Below are 24,447 nucleotides of genomic sequence, written 5' to 3' on the forward strand. Positions count from 1 at the left end.
TGGGATTTGGGTGGGGTTGGTGGGGGGGGGGGTGTTGTAGAATAGTTACAGGGTGAGGTTTGAGAGTGAATCATTTTACAGCAAAAACAGAGTTAAAATGAGAGTTAAAAACAGAGTTAAAATGAGAGTTAAAAACAAAGTTAAAATGTGAGTTAAAAACAGAGTTAAAATGAGAGTTAGAAACAGAGTTAAAATGAGAGTTAAAAACAGAGTTAAAATGAGAGTTAAGAACAGAGTTAAAATGAAAGTTAAGAACAGAGTTCAAATGAAAGAAAGAACAGAGTTAAAATGAAAGTTAAGAACAGAGTTCAAATGAAAGAAAGAACAGAGTTAAAATGAGAGTTAAGAACAGAGTTCAAATGAAAGAAAGAACAGAGTTAAAATGAGAGTTAAGAACAGAGTTAAAATGAGAGTTAAGAACAGAGTTCAAATGAAAGAAAGAACAGAGTTAAAATGAAAGTTAAGAACAGAGTTAAAATGAGAGTTAAGAACAGAGTTAAAATGAGAGTTAAGAACAGAGTTCAAATGAAAGAAAGAACAGTTCAAATGAGAAAACATGCTACAACAAGGCTAACAGGGATAATCTATGTTGTGATGTATTTCCGCGTCAGCTCATAGAACTGCATTACACAGCATACAGTTGGACCTGGAGAACCAAACATGCAAAACAAACCCCTGACCCAACACTCCAACTCCAACCAGAGCCACTAAAAACATCATCCAGTCTTACAGTACGGTAGGCCACAATACCAACTATGATGGTGGTGAAAGAGCCATGCAAAGGCCCCTCCCTGTCACTATTTGCTCCTCTGTAAATGATTTCTCATGTCTCTCCCCTCTGTACTGTACTCCATCATAAACACCATCATCTGGGTGAACCTGTTCTGTAAGGTGGGATAGATTTCATCCATCTCTAGCCTAAGTAAGCAATGTAAGATGGCAAAGAACAGCCAAAGCAGCACAGCATAGCAGTAGTGGTGACTAGCTGCAGGCTATGCAATGGTGGCAAGCCAGCAGTCCTTTGTTTGGCAGTGGAAGGTGGTTTGGTTTAAGCTCTGCCATGGGGGGATAAGAGGGGTCAGCGTTCTGAGAAGAGCCCGAGAGACAGAACAGATAGAGGTGAAGGCGGCAGAGGAGATGAGAGGCTAGCTGGCTAATGATAAGTAGCGCTAGGCTAGCAGGTTTCTACTGGGCCATGCGGCCAGATCTACACAGCCGATGGCCTATTAAAGCAGGCACATATTGGCTACGTGGTGAACATGGGATCCGACATGCAGGAATGTGAGTATCGTCACAGCCCTCTCAGGCATGCGCCTCACAGCCCTGGCAGTTAAAGGATGGGCCATTTGGAATTGGTTAAGGAAATGCTTACAGCCAAGTGGTGAAATCGAGATGCATCCATGACATTAAATGTAGCCAGATTCAATTTAAATATAGAGAACGACGATGCCTCTAAAATCTCAGACATTTGCGGTGGGCAAGTCATGTTCATTGGTAAGTCCTGTTCATTTTCATCCAATGGAGCCTGGACATCTGGGCAAATCTAGCATCAACAACATTAAGAGTTCAAAATGGTTCAATTTAGAGTAGAGCCAACGTAGAGGCATGTGGAAAGTAATATGGAGGAGTTACCTTGTCAAATAAGGCGCTGCAGGTTCTATGGCTGACAGGAGGCCCAGACGACAGCAGTCGGTTCTGAATGTGAAGGTTGAAAATGGGAGGATTTACTGAACACAGACCCACACAACATTACAGAGCAATGGACTGGACTACAGCGGGACAGGAGAGGGCAGAGGGCAGGGGACCGCTACGGAGTGATGGGGAATAAATGACATCCTCAACATCTAACTACAGATGAATGGATCCTCACATACCCAGGAGAGATTTTCATGGGTGAAGAGACACAAATCATGTTTTGGGGAGTGGAGATGCCAAGGTGATCACCACAGTGATATTAGTGGCAGAACCTTTTGCTTTCGGGACTGTACCTTAACACCACCGTGGTATTACATATATCAGAGGGCTGAGCGATTGGGAGGCGTGGTACCCACTGCCAGGCTCAGGAACCGGCTCCTTACGGACCTGCTCTATCAACACTTCGTCAGGACCCTCAGAGTGCTGGGAGTCAACAGACTGGCACAACCGCCTGGGAACAACAGCCTTCTCCAAATGTGGCAGAACCATAACGGAGAAGAGGGCCTCCGTGCTCAGACCCAAGCCAGAGTAAAATTACCAACAGACAGAAAGACTAAATGCAGGTGAGTGCACATGCCCTCTGAGTCTTCTTTCTCAGTCCACCAATGAAACGTTACTTTGACAGAGACACTGTCCAAAGAATGTGTAGTCAATAGCAACGTTCCCCCCGCAAATCAAATCAAATCAAATTGTATTGGTCACAAACACGTGGTTAGCAGATGTTAATACGAGTGTAGCGAAATGCTTGTGCTTCTAGTTCCGACTAGAACTTACCAGTCTAGCTATAATACAGTGAGGAGATTGGTTTCATCACTTGCGTAGACAGTTACCCGTACACAACTACCGATTAAGGGCCTATAGGGACAATGGTTTTCAAAATATATGAAATATGACAAAACGGTTCATTATTAAAATAAACTGAGCCATTGTGGCAGCCCAGAGAGAGTCATTAGGCTGATTTCCAAAGGGGACGTTTAGACTCTGAGACAGTCGTGTGAGGTCAGGGTAATGATAATAGACCGTCCTTGCTTACAGTCCTTACAAAAGCTCCGCAGCACTCTACGTCTGAGGAGAGAATACTACAACGCGTGCAAGCTCACATTTGTTTCTCGTTCAACAAATGTGTACCAATTAGCTGTTGAGATGAAAGGAACATGTTGGAAATGGATGAGCACTTACCAGAGTGTTGACTGCTATGTATCCATGTGCGGATTTGTCTGAAAGAGAAAGGAATCATTGCCCCACGTCCAATTCTCTTACAGTGACAACACGCTGACATGTAGACTCTCCGATAAATAGTCAAAGCTTTTACTCAGTAGCACATTTTTTTTTTTTCATTCAGAAAACGTAAGACAGTGAGATGATCTGAGCATTGTGTGTTTGTGTGTTCTCACCTCCGGAGGTGAAACTCATGTATTTCTGGTTGTTGACCGTCTCTTTGGAGTCATAGAACTTGAGCACGTCCAGCACGGCCTGAGGGTTCTTCTTTTGCTCCAGCTTGGTGATGTTGGAGGTCTGAAGGAGCCGCGCCCACTGCTCTGGGATGCCCTGGGGGAGAGAGGTCACAGGTCATAGGTCAGGGGTTAGATCCACTCTTTGACCTCATTGCTACCGCCACTGCACACCTTTTCATGTTTGGGTTATAGTTAACAAGTAGTGGTAATATGGGTGATAAGGGTGTACTAAAAGCTACTACTAGACACCTTCCTTGTCTGTGAAATACTGTATAAATACATGCACTGGAAGTACCTTGATCTGTCACTTAAAGATGTACTATTGGACTATAAATTATGCCTTCCTGTAATATACTTATGCTAAAATGTTTATTCTATTCTAATAAGCCATTTACTTTATGTTCGTATTCTTATATTTTATTAGTTCTTATTGTTGCATTGACGAGAAGGAACCTGCAAGTAAGCATTTGGTTAGACGGTGAATACCACGTGTATCCTGTACAGACGACTAAAACAATTAGAAACTGAAACTTACAGTGAACTCCCCTGTAACAGCGTCAAAACCAACATGTATGGTGTGCTCAAAGTCTGAAGGCAGGGAGATCTCAGGACGCTCCTTCTCCTTCTTCTTGTTTGCTGCACGGAGGAACAAAAGAACATGCAGATCTATTTCCAATACATTCACAAGGATTTTAAAGAGATGTACAGTGCCTTCGGAAAGTATTCAGACCCCTTGACTTTTTCCATATTTTGTTACATTACAGCCTTATTCTAAAATATATATTTTTTTTAATCCTCAGCAATCTACACACATCACCCCATAATGACAAAGCTAAAACAGGATTTTAGAAATGTTTGCACATTTATAAAAAATAAAAACACACCCATTGCCATGAGACTCGAAATTGAGCTCAGGTGCATCCTGTTTCCATTGATCATCCTTGAGATGTTTCTACAACTTGATTGGAGTCCACCTGTGGTAAATTCAAATGATTGGACATGATTTGGAAAGGCACACACCTGTCTATATAAGGTCCCACAGTTAACAGTGCATGTCAGAGCAAAAACCAAGCCATGAGGTTGAAAGAATTGTTCATATAGCTCTGAGACAGGAATGTGTCAAGACACAGATCTGGGGAAGGGTACCAAAACATGTCTGCAGCATTGAAGGTCCCCAAGAACAGTGTTGCCTCTATCATTCTTAAATGGAAGAAGTTTGGAACCACCAAGACTCTTCCTAGAGCTGGCCGCCCGGCCAAACTGATCAATTGGTGGAGAAGTGCCTTGGTCAGGGAGGTGACCAAGAACCCGATAGTCACTCTGATAGAGCTCTAGAGTTCCTCTGTGGAGATGGGAGAACCTTCCAGAAGAACAACCATCTCTGCAGCACTCCACCAATCAGGTCTTTATGGTAGAGTGGCCAGACGGAACCCACTCCTCAGTAAAAGACACATGCCAGCCTGCTTGGAGTTTGCCAAAAGGCACCTAAAGACTCTCAGACCATGAGAAACAAGATTCTCTGGTCTGATGAAACCAAGATTGAACTCTTTGGCCTGAATGCCAAGCATCAGGCCTGGAGGAAACCTGGCACCATCCCTACGGTGAAGCATGGTGGTGGCAATCATGCTGTGGGAATGTTTTTCAGCTGCAGGGACTGGGAGACTAGTCAGGATCGAAGCAAAGATGAACGGAGCAAAGTACAGAAAAATCCTTGATGAAAACCTTCTCCAGAGTGCGTAGTACCTCCAACTGGGGGCAAAGGTTCACATTCTAACCAGATAACGACCCTAAGCACACAGCCAAGACAACGCAGGAGCTGCTTCTGAGCAAGTCGCTGAATGTCCTTGAGTGGCCCAGACAGAGCTCGGACTTGAACCCAATCGAACATCTCTAGAGAAACCTGACTATAGCTGTGCAGCAACACTCCCCATCCAACTTGACAGAGCTTGAGAGGATCTGCAGAGAAGAATGGGAGAAACTCCACAAATACAGGAAAGCTTGTAGCATCATACCCAAGAAGACTCAATGCTGTAATCGCTGCCAAAGTTGCTTCCACAAAGTATTGAGTAAAGGGTCTGAATACTTACAGTACCAGTCAAAAGTTTGAACACTCCTACTCATTCAAAGGTTTTTCTTTATTTTTACAATTTTCTACATTGTAGAATAATAGTGAAGACAACAAAACTATGACACAACACATATGGAATCATGTAGTAACCAAAAAAGTGTTAAACAAATCAAAATATATTATATATTTCAGATTCTTCAAAGTAGCCACCCTTTGCCTTGATGACAGCTTTTCACACTCGTGGCATTCTGTCAACCAGTTTCACCTGGAACGCTTTTCCAACAGTATTGAAGGAGTTCTCACATATGCTGAGCACTTGTTGGCTGCTTTTCCTTCATTCTGCGGTCCAAATGGCAAGTGTCTTCACTGACATTTTCAACCTCTCCCTGACTGAGTATGTAATACCTACATGTTTCAAGCAGGCCACCATAGTCCCTGTGCCCAAGGAAGCGAAGGTAACCTGCCTAAATAATTACCGTCCCTTAGCACTGACGTCGGTAGCCATGAAGTGCTTTGATAGGCTGGTCATGCCTCACATCAACAGCATCATCCTGGATAACCTAGACCCACTCCAATTCGTATACCGCCCCAACAGATACACAGATGACGCAATCTCAATCGCACTCCACACTACCCTGTCCCACCTGGAAAAGGGTAGAATGTGAGAATGCTGTTCATTGACTACAGCTCAGCGTTCAACACCATAGTGCCCATGAAGCTCATCACTAAGCTAAGGACCATGGGACTAAACACCTCCCTCTGCAACTGGATCCTGGACTTCCTGACGGGCCGCCCCCAGGTGATAAGGGTAGGCAACAACAAGTCTGCCACGCTGATCCTCAACACTGGGGCCCCTCAGGGGTGTGTACTTAGTCCCCTCCTGTACTCCCTTTTCATCCACGACTGCGTGGCCAAACACAACTCCAACACCATCATTAAGTTTGCTGACAACACAACAGTGGTAAGCCTGATCACCGACAACGAAGAAAAAGCCTATAGGGAGGAGGTCAGAGAACTGGCAGTGTGGTGCCAGGACAACAACCTCTCCCTCAATGTGAGCAAGACAAAGGAGCTGATCGTGGACTACAGGAAAAGGCGGCCCGAACAGGCCCCCATTAACATCAACGGGGCTGTTGTGGAGCGGGTCGAGAGTTTCAAGTTCCTTGGTGTCCACATCACCAACAAACTAACATGGTCCAAACACACCAAGACAGTTGTGAAGAGGAGGAGTCTCCCTCAGGAGACTAAAAGGATTTGGTATGGGTCCCCAGATCCTCAAAATGTTCTACAGCTGCACCATCGAGAGCATCCTGACCGGTTGCATCACCGCCTGGTCAGGCAACTGCTCGGCATCTGACCGTAAGGCGCTACAGAGGGTAGTGCGTACGACCCAGTACATCACTGGGGCCAGGCTTCCTGCCATCCAGTACCTATATAATAGTCAGCGGAAAGCCCATAAAATTGTCAGAGACTCCAGTCACCCAAGTCATAGTCTGTTTTCTCTGCAACCGTATGGCAAGCGGTACCGGAGCGCCAAGTCTAGAACCAAAAGGCTCCTTAACAGCTTCTACCCCTAAGCCATAAGACTGCTGAACAATTAATCAAATGGCCACCGGACTATTACATTGACCCCCCACACCTCCATTTGTTTGTTGTACTGTACACTGCTGCTACTCGCTGTATATTATCTATACTTCACCGCTACCTACATGTACAAATTACCTCAACTAACCTGTATCCCCTCACACTGACTCGGTACCGGTACCCCCTGTATGTAGCCTCATTATTGTTACGTAATTGTGTTACTCTTAATTATAATTTTTTTACTTGAGTTTATTTGGTAAATATTTTCTTAGCTCTTCTTGAACTGCACTGTTGGTTAAGGGCTTATAAGTAAGCATTTCACGGTAAGGTCTACACTTATTGTATTCGGCGCATGTGACAAAAAGTTTGATTTTAACTCATCCCAAACCATCTCAATTGGGTTGAGGTCGGGTGATTGTGGAGATCAGGTCATCTGTTACAGCGCTCCATCACTCTCCTTCTTGGTCAAATAGCCCTTACTGAGCCTGGAAGTGTGTTGGGTCATTGTCCTGTTGAAAAAACAAATTATAGTCCCACTAAGCCCAAACCAGATGGGATGGCGTATCGCTGCAGAATGCTGTGGTAGCCATGCTGGTTTTGTGTGCCTTGAATTCTAAATAAATCACAGACAGTGTCACCAGCAAAGCACCCCCACACCATCACACCTCCTCCCCCGTGCTTCATGGTGGGAACACACATGCGGAGATCATCTGTTCGCCTACTCTGCTTCACACAAAGACATGACGGTTGGAACCAAAAACCTCACATTTGGACTCATCAGATCAAAGGACAGATTTCCACCAGTCTAATGTCTATTGCTTGTGTTTCTAGACACAAGCAAATCTCTTATTATTATTGGTGTCCTTCAGTAGTAGTTTCTTTGCAGCAATTCGTCCATGAAGTCCTGATTCACACAGTCTCCTCTGAACAGTTGATGTTGAGATGTGTCTGTTACTTGAACTCTGTGAAGCATTTATTTGCTGCAATTTCTGAGGCTGGTAACTCAGATGAGCTTATCCTCTGCAGCAGAGGTAACTCTGGTTCTTCCTTTCCTGTGGCGGTCCTCATGAGAGCCAGTGTAATCATAGCGCTTGATGGTTTTTGCGACTGCACTTGAAGAAACGTTCAAAGTTCTTGACATTTTCCAGATTGACTGACCATCATGTCTTAAAGTAATGATAGACTGTCGTTAATCTTTTCTTATTTGAGATAATATGGACTTGGCCTTTTACCAAATAGAGCTATCTTCAGTATACCACCCCTACCTTGTCACAACACAACTGATTGGCTCAAACTTATTAAGGAGGAAATAAATTCCGGAAATTAACTTTTAACAAGGCACCCCTGTTAATTGAAATGCATTCCAGGTGACTGCCTCATGAATCTGGTTGAGAGAATGCCAAGAGTGTGCAAAGCTGTCAAGGCAAAGGGTGACTACTTTGAAGAATCTCAAATATAAAATATATTTTTATTTGTTTAATAGTTTTTTGGTTACTACATGATTCCATATGTGTTATTTCATAGTTTTGATGTCTTCACTATTACTCTACAATGCAGAAAATAGTAAAAATAAAGAAAAATCCTTGAATGAGTATGAATAAGTGTTTCCAAACTTTTGACTGGTACTGTTTATAAAATGTTATTTTTTAGTTTGACATTTTTAATAAAAAACTATTTTTGCTTTGTCATTATCGGGTATTGTGTGTCGATTGAAAAAACAATGTAATACATTTTAGAATAAGGCTGTAACCTAACAAAATGTAGAAATGGTCAAGGGGTCTGAATACTTTCCGAATGCACTGTACGTTAAAATCGGTGTCATTATTCTTGAACAGTGATTTTCAATATTTTTAGAATAACAACTGTGTTTACAAGGATTATATGGCTCTAGCAACTTTTATATAACTGAGATTGTTTCACTTTTTTGCCGAGGGCAGAGCTAAAAATAAATACAATACCCATATCCCAAATTGCATAGCTCAGAGAGGGCTCCTAACCCTAATAAAACAGTGATGTTACTCTATCACTGATCAACGGGTTCCTTGTTTTCACTTGACCTCGTGAGCCAGTGAGGATGTCTCGGGTTTCGTGGAAACCCAAAAGAACTCCAGGCCTGGTTTTTTCATATTTAGATGACGTGGTTAAGGACATACTCAGGGCTCTAGTTCTATACTACAGTAAAGGGTGATACAGATGTCTACTCACTCTTGTCTCCTCCAGGGAAGATGGAGCGCAGGCGAACCTTCTTGTTCTTCTCTTCAGGAGCCATTGGGAGAGGTTTGGAGCCGTGATTCACTGATGAAGAGTCTCGGGAACTACTGTTCATTCTCAAGGGAGGGGCTGGCGGTTTCTCTTCAATATCGACACTATCGGACATCTTTAGTAACACTCACAGTATCCTAGGACAAAGGGGAAAAACAAGAGAGAGGGAAGTTTAGCATGAGGCTATGATAGAAAATAAAGTAAGGGATTCTTAGGATCAAAGTGGAAAGAGAGAAGAGAGCCATGCCTACAGGCTCTCCTCTGAAATATCAAAATATACTCGAAATCCACCACTCCCTCTGCACACTGCGGGCTTTAAAACAGATCAACATCCATCCCACATTTAAAGTTTTTTTTTCATTACAAATAACTAAATCAAGAAATGTGAGGAATGGTGTAATGGTTTTGAACTTGAGTACAAATACTGTAAGACTTTGTCAGGCGTTCAACAAAACTCTACAAGGTAATAGTCTTTGGATGGCTGTCTGTCTCCCCCTCACTGTGTAATCTTTGCTGTCAGTAGAGGCATGAGCAGCCTCAAGCCAGTGTGTTTTAATCTCCATGGGTCACAAGAAGGGCTCTCTCTGTGCTCCAGGGGGGCACAATATCCCATAATCTGTCTTTACTTAGACCTACAACTTCCTGTCATAGTTTCACTCTCTGGTTCCTAAGCTTTTTCTTGAAGGAAGGCCTCTGTGTTCAGGAACTACTCTGTGTTCAGGAACTACTCTGTGTCCAGGAACTACTCTGTGTTCAGGAACTACTCTGTGTAATGTTTTAGATCTGCCGTGTGCCAGAGGGAAAAACAATCCAATCACAAGATTTACAGACTGGAAAAACATCTAGCTACAAAAGCATGTTTAAATCTAAATAACTACATTCAACAGAAGCTCCAAGTAGATTACGGATCTTTGCTGAGATCATCGTCTGCTGAGATGATGGACAGAAACTGACAAGAAAGTGTATAGTATGGAGACTGCAGCCCATCGACTTACATTCATCTAGGGGAAGATAAGTCCCCTAGTACACACATCTGACTTCATTAGGAAGCATCTGTAAACAGAATGTTTAGTCCTCAGCATAGCCAAACCGTTACATCCCTGATGTAAAATCCTGGACTACTGTACTATTGCAGTTGCAGCCTATACAGTATTTTCCATGTGTAACCTGATAATCAGAGATTCAACCAAGCCTCAGTACAAACAGACGCTCCCAGTTATTAAAACACACTTGGCATTCAAATCGATCAATGTTTATGTAGGCCCACGACGAAACATGTTCCAGAAACACATCACCATTTGCAGTGTATGTCACATTGTGTTCCATTCCATTGCTGTGCCTGTTACACTTCACACAACATCCTCTTAGGCATCTCTGTTCTAAATGTGAATATGTGAGACGGACGTTTGGGCCAGCGATTTAGAATGTGTGTTATAGGGCATGGCTGCTCAGCTGCAGCAAGGGTAGGGCCCAGTAAGGGTAGGGCCTAGGTTAGGAGCTAAGGTTAGGACAGTAATATCATATGAAGCAGAGGTTCCAACAGAGTTTCTTATTTTTCTCTGCTGCTCTGTTACATTGTTATTGCAGCTGTGGGCTTTTGAAGCCCTCTCCTGGACCAGGGTAATATAATGAGAGTGACAGGAGCATGCTCTGCATAGTAAACAGTAGGCCCTCTAGGAATGGCAGCAGCATACAGGACAGTGACACAGATCTGCAGCTTGCAGTAGAGCAGACCCCTAGTTAGGGATTCCAACTACATCAGGAACATTGGCCTATTTAGGTAATGTGGAGAGGTCTCCCGGAGAAAGATGGGATAGCCATCTGGAAGAATCTATGGGGATTCATCTGTGCAAGTTAAGTTTAGGCTCAAGACAGTATACTCATTGTCAACCTGAACCCTGTTGACTACAGTTTGAGATGAGGAGAACAGCTACAGATTCAGTTAAATTAGGGTAATTCCCTCTCCCAACGTAAACAAGTGAAAGTCAATGAAGCGCAACCTTCAAGAGACAGCACATTTTTCTCAGGCTGTTAGAAGGATGCGAGCTAATGAGCTGTTTGGCGCTGGAATGGTGCTAATGATGTCCAATGACTTTGTTTGACTGTGAAATCGCAACCGGGATATGGAGAGTGAGAGCTGGGCTACATGTTCATATCTCTCATCCCCTCCCTCATCCTCAAGCCTTCCATCCTCCATCTTAGGCTCTTTTCACAGCCTCGCCCTGAGGCCCATCATGTGATTTACAGTCCAAATGTCTCAGGGCCACACAGCCTCTTAGACTGGAGACCTACATTAGTGAACAAAGGCCACCAGGCAGCACAGGATACACTCCCGGTCCACTTGCAAATGTCTGTCTGTGTGTGTCAAATCAAATCGAAGCTTATTGGTCGCGTATACAGTTTAGCAGATGTTATAGCTGGTGTGGCGAAATGCTTATGTTACTAGCGCCTAAAAATACAGTAAAACGTCAAACAAGTTCACAAATCATTTTATTAATGTAAAAAATAAAAAAAAGTACAAGAAAGTACAACAAGAAATGAAAAATGAACGTCGGGACGAATCCAATTAACAAATCAGATAGCACTGTAACATTAATCAAAATGCAATCTATACGCACATACAGAGGATGAATTTACACCAGATGTACTAAGAATTATATGTACATTAGCAGATATATTAGAGTGAGCTATATCAAGAATCCAGTATATGCGGTGTGTAAAACAGGGTAACTAAATACAAAGTACAGTAGTAGAACTATTAGAATGAGCTATGTCGGGAATACAGTATTGAAAGAGATGGAGACCTGCACACTGTCGAAAAATGAATAAATCCAAAACTGAGGCTTGAATGGAAAAAAAGATATGTTTATCAGAACATCATGGTGCGCAAAAAATCCTAGTGCAAGAAAGGGCATAAATGAAAGGTGAAAACAATCACAAGCGTTGCAGGAATACAGTTTTTGTGAAACACTGTGAAACGGGAAGTGTCCAGTGGTTCAATGTCTCTATGACATGGGACAGCAGTGTTTGCTGTGTGTGAGTGGGTGAGTGTGTATGTGTGTGTGTTTGTGAGTATGAAGTGTGTGTGATAGCTTGTGTGTGTTTTGTGTGAGTGAGTGTGCATAACCTGGTAGATGGCTAGTAATGGCTGTTCAACAGTCTGATGGTCTGGTGATAGAAGCTGCTCAACAGTCTGATGGTCTGGTAATAGAAGCTGTTTAACAGTCTGATGGTCTGGTAATAGAAGCTGCTCAACAGTCTAATGGTCTGATGGTCTGGTAATAGAAGCTGTTCAACAGTCTGATGGCCTGGTAATAGAAGCTGTTCAACAGTCTGATGGTCTGGTGATAGAAGCTGTTCAACAGTCTGATGGCCTGGTGATAGAAGCTGTTCAACAGTCTGATGGCTTGGTAATAGAAGCTGTTCAACAGTCTGATGGCCTGGTGATAGAAGCTGTTCAACAGTCTGATGGCCTGGTGATAGAAGCTGTTCAACAGTCTGATGGCTTGGTAATAGAAGCTGTTCAACAGTCTGATGGTCTGGTAATAGAAGCTGTTCAATAGTCTGATGGCTTGGTAATAGAAGCTGTTCAACAGTCTGATGGCCTGGTAATAGAAGCTGTTCAACAGTCTGATGGCCTGGTGATAGAAGCTGTTCAACAGTCTGATGGCCTGGTGATAGAAGCTGTTCAATAGTCTGATGGCTTGGTAATAGAAGCTGTTCAACAGTCTGATGGCTTGGTAATAGAAGCTGTTCAACAGTCTGATGGCCTGGTAATAGAAGCTGTTCAACAGTCTGATGGCCTGGTAATAGAAGCTGTTCAACAGTCTGATGGTCTGGTAATAGAAGCTGTTCAATAGACTGATGGCTTGGTAATAGAAGCTGTTCAACAGTCTGATGGCCTGGTGATAGAAGCTGTTCAACAGTCTGATGGCCTGGTAATAGAAGCTGTTCAACAGTCTGATGGCCTGGTAATAGAAGCTGTTTAACAGTCTGATGGCCTGGTAATAGAAGCTGTTCAACAGTCTGATGGCCTGGTAATAGAAGCTGTTCAACAGTCTGATGGCCTGGTAATAGAAGCTGTTCAATAGACTGATGGCCTGGTAATAGAAGCAGTTTTTTTGTCTCTCGGCCTTGGCACTGATGCATCTGTACTCACTCCGTCTGTCAGACGGTAGCAGAGTAAACAGTCTGTGGCTCGGGTCCTTAATTATCTTCTTGGCCTTCCTTTGACACAGAGTGCTGTAAATGTCCTGGAAGGCAGGATGCGTTGGGCTGACCGCACAGAGTAATGCGGTTGAGGGCGGTGCAGTTGCCATATCAGGCAGTGATGCAGCCCGACAGAATCTGTAGAAGCTCGTGAAGGTCCTAGGGGTCATGCCAAATTTCTTCAGCTGACTGAAGTTGTAGGGGCGCTGTTGTCCTCACCACGCTGTCGGTGTGGTGAGACCGTTCCATGTCCTCAGTGATACGCACACCGAAGAACTTTGAAGCTTTTGACACTATTCACTGTGGCCCTTCAATGAGGATGGGAGCATGCTTCCTCCTCTGTCTCCCATAGTCCACGGTCAGCTCCTTCATTTTGTTGATGTTGAGGGAGAGGTTATTTTCCTGGCACCACTCCACCAGGGCTCTGACCTCCTCCCAGAGGCTGTCTCATTGTTGTTGCTAATCAGGCCTAACACTGCCGTGTCGTTAGCAAACTTGATGAGTTGGAGTCGTGCTTGGCCACGCAGTCATGGGTGAACAGGGAGTACAGGATGGGGCTGAGCAGACTCCCTTGTGGGGCCCCCTTGTTGAGGATCAGTGTGGCGGAGGTGTTGTTGCCGGCCCTCAGGAAATCTAGGACCCAATTGCACAGGGAGGAGTTCAGACCCAAGGCCCTAAGCTTAGTGACAAGTATAGAGAACACTACGATGTTAAAAGCTGAGCTATAGTCTATAAACACGATTCTCACATAGGTATTCCTCTTGTCCAAGTGGGATAGGGCAGTGTGCAGTGCAATGGCGATTGCGTTGTCCGTGGATCTGTTGGGGCGGTATGCAAATTGTAGTGGTTCAATGGAGGTGGAGGTAATATGGTCCTTGATTAGCCTTTCAAAGCACTTCATGATGACAGAAGTGAATGCTACTGGGCGATAGTCATTTAGTTCAGTTACCTTAGCTTGCTTGGGTATAGGAACAATGGTGGCCATCTTGAAGCAAGTGGGGATGACAGACTGGGATAGTGAGAGGTTGAAAATGTCCGTAAACATTCCAGCCAGCTGGTCTGCACATGCTCTGAGAGTGTGGCTCGGGATGCCGTCTGGGCCAGCAGCCTTGTGAGGGTTAACACGCTTGAAGGTCCTACTCACAGAGATCGGGAACCCGCAGTCCTCTTGAGCAGCAGGGGTCCACGTCGGCATCTCTGTGTTGATTTCCTCGAAGCGGGTGAAAAAGGTGTGCTGTTTTTCCCTTTATAATCCGTGACTCTCTGAAGTCCCTGCCACATACGTCTCATGTCTCAGCCATTGAATTGCGATTCCACTTTTTCCCTGTACTGTCTTTTTGCCTCTCTGATTGTCTTGTGGCGGTCATAGGGGGTCTGTTTGTGCTCCGTCCATGTTTCCAGTCGCCGTGGTTAAATGCGTTGATTCTTGCTTTCAGTTTTGTGTGAATTCTGCTATCTATCCACGGATTTTGCTTTGGGTATATTCTAATCGTCACTATAGGAACAATATCTTCTATGCACTTTCTGATGAACCCAGAGACAGAGTCAGTGTATTCGTTGATGTTATTCCCAGAGGCGGCCTGGAACATATCCCTGTACACATGAACAAAACAGTCTTGTAGCATGGATTCCGATTGGTCAGACCAGCGTTGTACAGACCATACCACAGGTGCCTTTTCTTAGGAGATAATGGGGTTGGCATTTGATCGTGAGGTAATCCAGGTCAGGGGAACAGAAACTCTTAAGGGTTTTGTACATTCTTACAATCGCACTATGAGTTGTTGATTTTAACATACTCCTCCGCCTATGTTTTTCGCGCAAAGTAATTTTTCCTAGTCCGTGCGATGTCTGGAAAACCCTGATGGCTGTATAGCCTGATCAAGGCACCTCCCACAAAATCCAAGTCTATGTGAGGCAGTTAAGTTAGTCTCTCGTATTTATCTGGTAGGTAAATCTGCGCTCTGAGCTTGCAAAGATAATTTTCCAGTGACTGTACATTAGCAAGTAATATACTAGGAAGCGGAGGGTGGTTTACCCTTTTAACTTAAATCGGACTAGTACTACAGCTCGCCTTATCCTTCTCCAGCTGCATCTTTTTGGAAAAAGGGCTCCAGATATGAAAGGAACTGCTTCGGGTAATCCAGACAAAGGATCCAGCTCCGGAAATTCAAACTTGTGGTGAGTTATCTCCGATCTGATGTCCAGAAGTTCTTGTCAGTCATAGGAAATAATACTGGAAACTTTCTGATCAATTAAAGTAAAAAATAACACTAAAATAAACAAAAGCCTGCAATGTTGGTTTGGAGCTAGCAACAGGGCGACCATCGTTGGCGCCATCTTGTTCCAGGTTTCCCATCTGAAGTGTGTGTGTGTGTGTGTGTGTGTGTGTGTGTGTGTGTGTGTGTGTGTGTGTGTGTGTGTGTGTGTGTGTGTGTGTGTGTGTGTGTGTGTGTGTGTGTGTGTGTGTGTGTGTGTGTGTGTGTGTGGGGTAGGGATGCAGATTTTAAATGATTTGATTATTCGATTAATATCATACTTTTTTTAAGTTACCCAGATAGTAATTGCTATTGACTCTCGATGAATGGCAGAGGTAAACAGAGGACATGCTGCTTTTTTCCAGTGGTTTGGCTAACAGCAACAGTGAAAGAGAAGTAATATTTTCACCATAATGGAACTGATTCTGTAACAAGTTTTTCTGGTGAGTGTTTTGCGTTCTTAAAATAGGCCTAATGACAACAGCCCCTGCCATGTTCAGGGGTAGAACAACAGATTTTTACCTTGTCAGCTTGGGGATTTGATCTTGCAACCTTGCGGTTGCTAGTCCAATGCCCTAACCACTATGCTACCTGCCACCCCCAAGTAATTGAACACAAAAATACGTTCGTACATCCAGATATTCAATTAACCACGCCCATCCCTATTGTAGTGTGCATGCATGCGCGCTTGAGTGTGTGTGGATTAGAAGCCTTTATTTAAATGTTTGTGGGGAGTTTGTTACATCATCAAGCCTCAGCATGGGAAAACAGTTTGTTAGATTTAAGTCAGATCATTCCCATGAGAAACCCCTGATTTATGTCTGTCAGAGAGGTAGACAGAGGTGGTTCACTCACAGTGTGGGGAGATGGGCTGACTCCACCTCATAAAGCAGATAAGTGCTGCAGTGTGTGCATGTACATTATATGTGGGTGTAAGTGAGTGAGAGAGAGGGTGTGTTTTCCGTGATAAGACACTAAAGTAGCCATGTCCTTGCCCACATGAAAAAATACTACAGTTTACTATAGAATACAACAGTATTTACTATAGAATTCTGTAGTAAACTGTAGTATACTACACACTATAGTATCCCTCGATCATGTGCATTACTTACTATAGAATTCTGTAGTAAACTTTAGTAAATTGTAGTATACTGTAGTATACTATACTGCACACTGTAGTATCCCTCGATCAAGTGTAGTACTTACAGTGGAATTATGTAGTAAACCGTAGTATACTGTAGAATACTATACTACACAATGTAGTATCCCTCGATCATGTGTAGAACTTACTGTAGAATTTAGTAGTAAACTGCAACATACTATACTACACACTGTAGTAACCCTCGATAATGTAGTACTCAGGCCTACTGTAGAATTCTGTAGTAAACTGTAGTATACTGTAGAATACTATAGTACAGACCTTGTCGATATGCTAATATGACATTTGCATATACCCCACCCATTTCTCTCCCCCATAGCCCAATTTGTGCCACCCATGAGTGAGAAACCTACATGCCAAGTACAGACCATATATTGTGTTGCCTACAGGTTATGGAAAAGGTTGTCTTTTAGTCCATGTCCAGTTGGTTTCCTCAAGAAGGAAGCCCCAGTTCTATGTCAAAGATAGTAAAACAAAAACACTATAGTAAATACTACAGTAATGTAAAAACACTGCAGTGAATACTATAGTATATACTACAGTTTGATATGTAAACAATAGTATTTTTTAATGTGGGTGGGACTGAAACAGTCACCACAAAGCTCGTTCCTACACTTGTTTGGGTGTGGTGAGTCACGCTACAGTATATTCCCCATTTGAAGCAGTTTTTCTGGATATACCTGAATGCACATGAGGGCTTCTGTTAGATTGTGTTACTCTCCCCACGAGGAGTGAGAGGTCGTTAGTCCTCTATTCTGTAAAAGTGAAACTGTCTGTCTCCCGCCCTGCAGTATGGTTACCCTGCACACTATCTGGGAACAGCTGAGAGTACAACTGAAATACTGAAATTAAGCTTTGAAGTTTTTTGAATTGAACATACTGTCGTTTGTCCCCCCAAAAAACGGTGTTAGATTGATCACAAGCGGCTAACGCTACCCGGTATCTTTGATCAGAAAAGATCCACTGATTTCCAATGTCTCTAACCTAACATATTTACTTTATCCTCTTCGTTCCTGGAGGAACTTAGGCCCTGTATCTCTGTCCTGTTAATCATGAAATATTCCATGCTAGACTCAATAGCCTACCTCTGAGAAAGACATCAATCCTGTGGTTACCATGATGTCATCAGTCATTGCCCTTGTTACGTAAAAGCAGGCGCCATGTTGAGAGACCGTCTACACTACCTGTGGTAAAACAGTTGTGCTTTTCATTAGGTCACTATAATAGAGCAGTGTTGTACTGTAGTTCATATCCAGAGCCCAGACGCAGGCCTTATGTGACCAGTACAGTAATAACACAGACCAATCAGGTCCCTATCTCGTCAGCCAATCAAAGTGAAAGGAAGTTCAAAGCCTTCTGCCCGCAGGTCATTAAAACAACACTTGCGAATGCATCCCATTATTCCTCCACAGACAGACAGGACCACAGGGCAGCAGCACAGGGCTTCATCGATTGCACCTCTGACTCATGGTCCTCTACAAGGACTACATCATCAAGACTACACCTGCGTGTAGGCCACGGGGCATATTCATGAAAATTATGATTTGTGTCAACAATCGCAGGCATTGGGGTCTGTAATATAAAGCACACTCAATGAGTACTCTATCTATTCATCAGGGAACACACAATACACTATACTGTAAGCACTGGGAGCTAGAATCAATGCACTAGAAGTTAAAGGATAAGTACATAGAAAGTAAAAGCATTTGCACTGTTAGTTAACTATATCTCTGCTGTACACGTATGATGTCATCAGCAGGTTGACTGCAGGAAGTTCCCTTCCTTTCCCTCCCCCATGGGTGTGGCCCTTTGGCTAGTCACATGACTAATGGATGCTTTAGTACTGCTGAGTGGTCAGTGTCCACAGGGGCCGCTAAAGATGGACGTATCACAGGCGCCCATACATTCCTTATCCTTCACTGACTGTAGGTTAAAACACTGACCTATTTATTGGGTAATGTCAGCAGGCTGACAGGCAGGGAGGCAGTTAGTGTACATTTTACTGTATGAGTGCACTGCCCCTAAGGAGCATCTCCTGTTTCTCCGTCTCTGATCCCATCCAACATTAAAAAAAACAACAGCACCGGCAAGCAACAAACAACTCTCTTTTTTCTTGGTACACGATGGTAGGGTTAGATAACAAGAGGTTTTTGTAATGCTTAAATATGTCAACTGCCCAGGAGGGAATACAGAATCGCTCTGTCATCAAGAGACTTCTCTCTGTGATTCATCAATAAATAGCGCAATACTTTATTTTTTTTAAATGTACTCTGTTGGATTATTCATCTGTGGATATGCAGCATCATCAAAATGATGCCATGATGCCAATTTAAGACCACAAGCTGTGAAAAAACGGCAGAAAAGTAGCAACAGGAACATGAGGCTAACGTGCCTTAAATTGCCCCTCCTCTTCTTGCTCAGCAGGGCTTGCATTACGGTTGCCACATTAGAATATGCCGTCTTGACAGAAACAGGACTGTACACGTGTCAAAAAAGCCACAGGGAGCCAGCGAACACACCACTGCCTACTGCCTATACAGTACATGGCCCACCATTATCTGAGATATTACTGGGCATGTTTCCTATTCAACTATTACTATATCCAGGAGGAGCTGTTATTTTCCCTGCTCTTTGGCTCTGATCAAACATTAATGCTGAATTTTCCTGGCTAAAGCAGGAGGAGCTGTAGAAGGACTGTGATTTAGAGCTGGCCCAGTGATGTGGATGAGGATGGGGGAGGGCTGGCTGTAGGAGCCTGCCTAAGTTGAGCCTCACTGAGCAGGATAGGCAGGCTCAGCCTCTAGATCTGGCACAGGCTCATGGCTCTATGTTAGCATTAGGGCTGGTGGAGGGGAGGGGGGACAGGCCAACTGGGGAATGGGTCTGTTGTGGACGTTGAAGAGGCATATCCAGTTCTGCTCTGTTACAGGGGGGAGCTGTTAGGATAACCAATCATCACCTCTTGAGACTAGGATGACTAGCTGTGTAGAATGTTTCTGCAGGATTGGAGTATTTTCTGATTGCTTTACGTAGTTCTGAAAATGTTGGACGACAATAAATCCCTATTTTAATTTTGTACATTTGTATTCAGACACGCGTTACTTCAAAGCCTAAAATGACGTGTCAAAACAACAGCCTTTTTCTCCATACGCTCTCTCCTCACAGCACAGGGGAGGGCGCACAGCACAGACCCTGATCACAGCAGAGAGCAGACCACCACACACAGGCCAAACCACAGCAGATGTCATCTCTTTAAAGCCCAAACCCTCACCTCTCGCGTGATTTCCCTGTCAAGGTCACCACGGAAACAGTTGTTCTGCAGAAGTCATTGAAGGAATGAAAAGATTATTTTATCCTCCTCTTCACTTGAACAGACAGAGAGAAAACAGTCCTGGGTTCAGCTGACAACAACGGCTCTCTTTGATGGAGCCAGGGCCAATAGAGGGACCAGTCTCAAGGTAGAGAGCTCCAAAACTCTCTGAGGTCCACACTGATCCACTGGGTACAAACGATAGGCTATAGTTGTATTTTTGTAGAGTAAATGCTACCTCATGTCTATAATGTAGAGATAATCATGTAAGAGGGAAATGTACGTGAACAAGAAAGCTCTTAGATTTAAACTTCTTTCATTCAATTCCCTTAGAAATGTAATAGATAATTGACTCCATGTGATTCTGATTCTGTATAATCTGTCTTTCTGTTCCTCTGACTGATATATCAGTCTTTCTCCCTAGAAGCTCCACCTCCTCCCAGAGTTCCTTCCTGAGTCCCCCTCCTCTAGGTGCTGCTGGGATACTGGGCCTGCTTTGCATACAGCCGCTAGACCTCCATTAGATTCACAATGAGCCACAGTTCAACTGCAGCTCAGAACAGGTGGCAGGTGGGATGTGGTGTGTGTGTGTGTGGGTGTGTGTGTGTGTGTGTGTGTGTGTGTGTGTGTGTGTGTGTGTGTGTGTGTGTGTGTGTGTGTGTGTGTGTGTGTGTGTGTGTGTGTGTGTGTAATTAACTCTTTTTACTCTGAAATCCCAGTGAATCCCAAGGTCATTCACTACAAAGCAAGTGGAGTGTTCATCTTAGCGATAACCCTAACCAGCTGACTTACTAAAAGTGTCCACTTGCTCATCTGGTGCTCATCTGATTTTTTTATTGTTTTATTTCACCTTTATTTAACCAGGTAGGCTAGTTGAGAACAAGTTCTCATTCGCAACTGCGACCTGGCCAAGATAAAGCATAGCAGTGTGAACAGACAACAACACAGAGTTACACATGGAGTAAACAATAAACAAGTCAATAACATGGTAGAAAAAAAGAGAATCTATATACAATGTGTGCAAAAGGCATGAGGAGGTAGGCAATAAATCGAATAATTACAATTTAGCAGATTAACACTGGAGTGATAAATCATCAGATGATCATGTGCAAGTAGAGATACTGGTGTGCAAAAGAGCAGAAAAGTAAATAAATAAAAGCAGTATGGGGGTGAGGTAGGTAAATTGGGTGGGCTATATACCGATGGACTATGTACAGCTGCAGCGATCGGTTAGCTGCTCAGATAGCAGATGTTTAAAGTTGTTGAGGGAGATAAAAGTCTCCAACTTCAGAGATTTTTGCAATTCGTTCCAGTCGCAGGCAGCAGAGAACTGGAAGGAAAGGCGGCCAAATGAGGTTTTGGCTTTAGGGATGATCAGTGAGATACACCTGCTGGAGCGCGTGCTACGGGTGGGTGTAGCCATCGTGACCAGTGAACTGAGATAAGGCGGCACTTTACCTAGCATAGCCTTGTAGATGACCTGGAGCCAGTGGGTCTGACGACGAACATGTAGCGAGGGCCAGCCGACTAGGGCATACAGGTAGCAGTGGTGGGTCGTATAAGGTGCTTTAGTAACAAAACGGATGGCACTGTGATAAACTGCATCAAGTTTGCTGAGTAGAGTATTGGAAGCTATTTTGTAGATGACATCGCCGAAGTCGAGGATTGGTAGGATAGTCAGTTTTACATTTTACATTTTAGTCATTTAGCAGACGCTCTTATCCAGAGCGACTTACAGTAGAGTGCATACATTTTATTACATTTACATACTGAGACAAGGATATCCCTTCCGGCCAAACCCTCCCTAACCCGGACGACGCTATGCCAATTGTGCGTCGCCCCACGGACCTCCCGATCGCGGCCGGCTGCGACAGAGCCTGGGCGCGAACCCAGAGACTCTGGGGGCGCAGCTAGCACTGCGATGGGGAGACCCGGGTGGCGTTTTACTAGGGTAAGTTTGGCGGCGTGAGTGAAGGAGGCTTTGTTGCGAAATAGAAAGCCGACTCTAGATTTGATTTTGGAAGGGAGATGTTTGATATGAGTCTGGAAGGAGAGTTTGCAGTCTAGCCAGACACCTAGGTACTTATAGATGTCCACATATTCTAGGTCGGAACCGTCCAGGGTGGTGATGCTAGTCGGGCGTACGGGTGCAGGCAGCGGACGGCTGAAAAGCATGCATTTGGTTTCACTAGCGTTTAAGAGCAGTTGGAGGCCACGGAAGGAGTGTTGTATGGCATTGAAGCTCGTTTGGAGGTTAGATAGCACAGTGTCCAAGGAAGGGCCAGAAGTATACAGAATGATGTCGTTTGCGTAGCGGCGGATCAGGGAATTGCCCGCAGCAAGAGCAACATCATTGATATATACAGAGAAAAGAGTCGGCCCGAGAATTGAACCTTGTGGTACCCCCATAGAGACTGCCAGAGGACCGGACAACATGCCCTCCGATTTGACACACTGAACTCTGTCTGCAAAGTAGTTGGTGAACCAGGCAAGGCAGTCATTAGAAAAACCGAGGCTACTGAGTCTGCCGATAAGAATATGGTGATTGACAGAGTCGAAAGCCTTGGCCAGGTCGATGAAGACGGCTGCACAGTACTGTCTTTTATCGATGGCGGTTCTGATATCGTTTAGTACCTTGAGCGTGGCTGAGGTGCACCCGTGACCGGCTCGGAAACCGGATTGCACAGCGGAGAAGGTACGGTGGGATTCAAGATGGTCAGTGATCTGTTTGTTGACTTGGCTTTCGAAGACCTTAGATAGGCAGGACAGGATGGATATAGGTCTGTAACAGTTTGGGTCCAGGGTGTCTCCCCCTTTGAAGAGGGGGATGACCGCGGCAGCTTTCCAATCCTTGGGGATCTCAGATGATACGAAGGAGAGGTTGAACAGGCTGGTAATAGGGGGTGCGACAATGGCGGCGGACAGTTTCAGAAATAGGGGGTCCAGATTGTCAAGCCCAGCTGATTTGTATGGGTCCAGGTTTTGCAGCTCTTTCAGAACATCTGCTATCTGGATTTGGGTAAAGGAGAAGCTGGGGAGGCTTGGGCAAGTAGCAGCGGGGGGGGCGGAGCTGTTGGCCAAGGTTGGAGTCGCCAGGAGGAAGGCATGGCCAGCCGTTGAGAAATGCTTGTTGAAGTTTTCGATTATCACGGATTTATCGGTAGTGACCGTGTTACCTAGCCTCAGTGCAGTGGGCAGCTGGGAGGAGGTGCTCTTGTTCTCCATGGACTTTACAGTATCCCAGAACATTTTGGAGTTAGAGCTACAGGATGCAAATTTCTGCTTGAAAAAGCTGGCCTTTGCTTTCCTGACTGACTGCGTGTATTGGTTCCTGACTTCCCTGAACAGTTGCATATCGCGGGGACTCTTCGATGCTATTGCAGTTCGCCACAGGATGTTTTTGTGCTGGTCGAGGGCAGTCTGTTCTTAGTTCTGCATTTTTTGAACGGAGCATGCTTGTCTAATATGCTGAGGAAGTAACTTTTAAAGAATGACCAGGCATCCTCAACTGACGGGATGAGGTCAATATCCTTCCAGGGTACCCGGGCCAGGTCGATTAGAAAGGCCTGCTCGCAGAAGTGTTTTAGGGAGCGTTTGACAGTGATGAGGGGTGGTCGTTTGACGGCGGACACGTAGCGGATAGAGGCAATGAGGCAGTGATCGCTGAGATCTTGATTGAAGACAGCAGAGGTGTATTTGGAGGGCAAGTTGGTCAGGATAATGTCTATTAGGGTGCCCATGTTTACGGATTTAGGGTTGTACCTGGTGGGTTCCTTGATGATTTGTGTGAGATTGAGGGCATCTAGCTTAGATTGTAGGACTGCCGGGGTGTTAAGCATATCCCAGTTTAGGTCACCTAACAGAACAAACTCTGAAGCTAGATGGGGGGCGATCAATTCACAGATGGTGTCCAGGGCACAGCTGGGAGCTGAGGGGGGTCGGTAGCAGGCGGCAACAGTGAGAGACTTATTTCTGGAGAGATTAATTTTTAAAATTAGAAGTTCGAACTGTTTGGGCATAGACCTGGAAAGTATGACAGAACTTTGCAGGCTATCTCTGCAGTAGATTGCAACTCCTCCCCCTTTGGCAGTTCTATCTTGACGGAAAGTGTTATAGTTGGATATGGAAATCTCAGAATTTTTGGTGGCCTTCCTAAGCCAGGATTCAGACACGGCAAGGACATCAGGGTTGGCAGAGTGTGCTAAAGCGGTGAGTAAGACAAACTTAGGGAGGAGGCTTCTGATGTTGACATGCATGAGACCAAGGCTTTTTCGATCACAGAAGTCAACAAATGAGGGTGCCTGGGGACATGCAGGGCCTGGGTTTACCTCCACATCACCCGAGGAACAGAGGAGTAGTAGGATGAGTGTGCGGCTAAAGGCTACCAAAACTGGTCGCCTAGAGCGTTGGGGACAAGGAATAAAAGGAGCAGATTTATGGGCGTGGTAGAA

The 24,447-nt window shown here is 44.5% G+C and overlaps 1 protein-coding gene across 2 annotated transcripts in view; it reads right to left on the reverse strand.

The window, feature by feature from the left end:
* LOC129868957 (serine/threonine-protein kinase PAK 3) overlaps positions 1 to 24,447 on the reverse strand; it is a 55,733-nt gene that overhangs the window by 14,319 nt on the left and 16,967 nt on the right. Inside the window, exons 2-6 of one of the 2 annotated variants that reach the window (XM_055943335.1) lie at positions 9,007 to 9,200; positions 3,685 to 3,785; positions 3,090 to 3,243; positions 2,875 to 2,912; positions 1,633 to 1,695 (exon numbers count right to left, since the gene is read on the reverse strand). In XM_055943335.1, coding sequence (XP_055799310.1) covers positions 1,633 to 1,695; positions 2,875 to 2,912; positions 3,090 to 3,243; positions 3,685 to 3,785; positions 9,007 to 9,178 — 528 coding nt within the window. In that variant the 5' untranslated portion in view covers positions 9,179 to 9,200. The remainder of the gene's footprint in view (positions 1 to 1,632; positions 1,696 to 2,874; positions 2,913 to 3,089; positions 3,244 to 3,684; positions 3,786 to 9,006; positions 9,201 to 24,447) is intronic. The other variant, XM_055943336.1, reaches the window with a different exon arrangement.

This window comes from Salvelinus fontinalis, chromosome 13, assembly GCF_029448725.1.
Source record: "Salvelinus fontinalis isolate EN_2023a chromosome 13, ASM2944872v1, whole genome shotgun sequence".
In the NCBI taxonomy this organism is placed as follows: Eukaryota; Metazoa; Chordata; class Actinopteri; order Salmoniformes; family Salmonidae; genus Salvelinus; species Salvelinus fontinalis.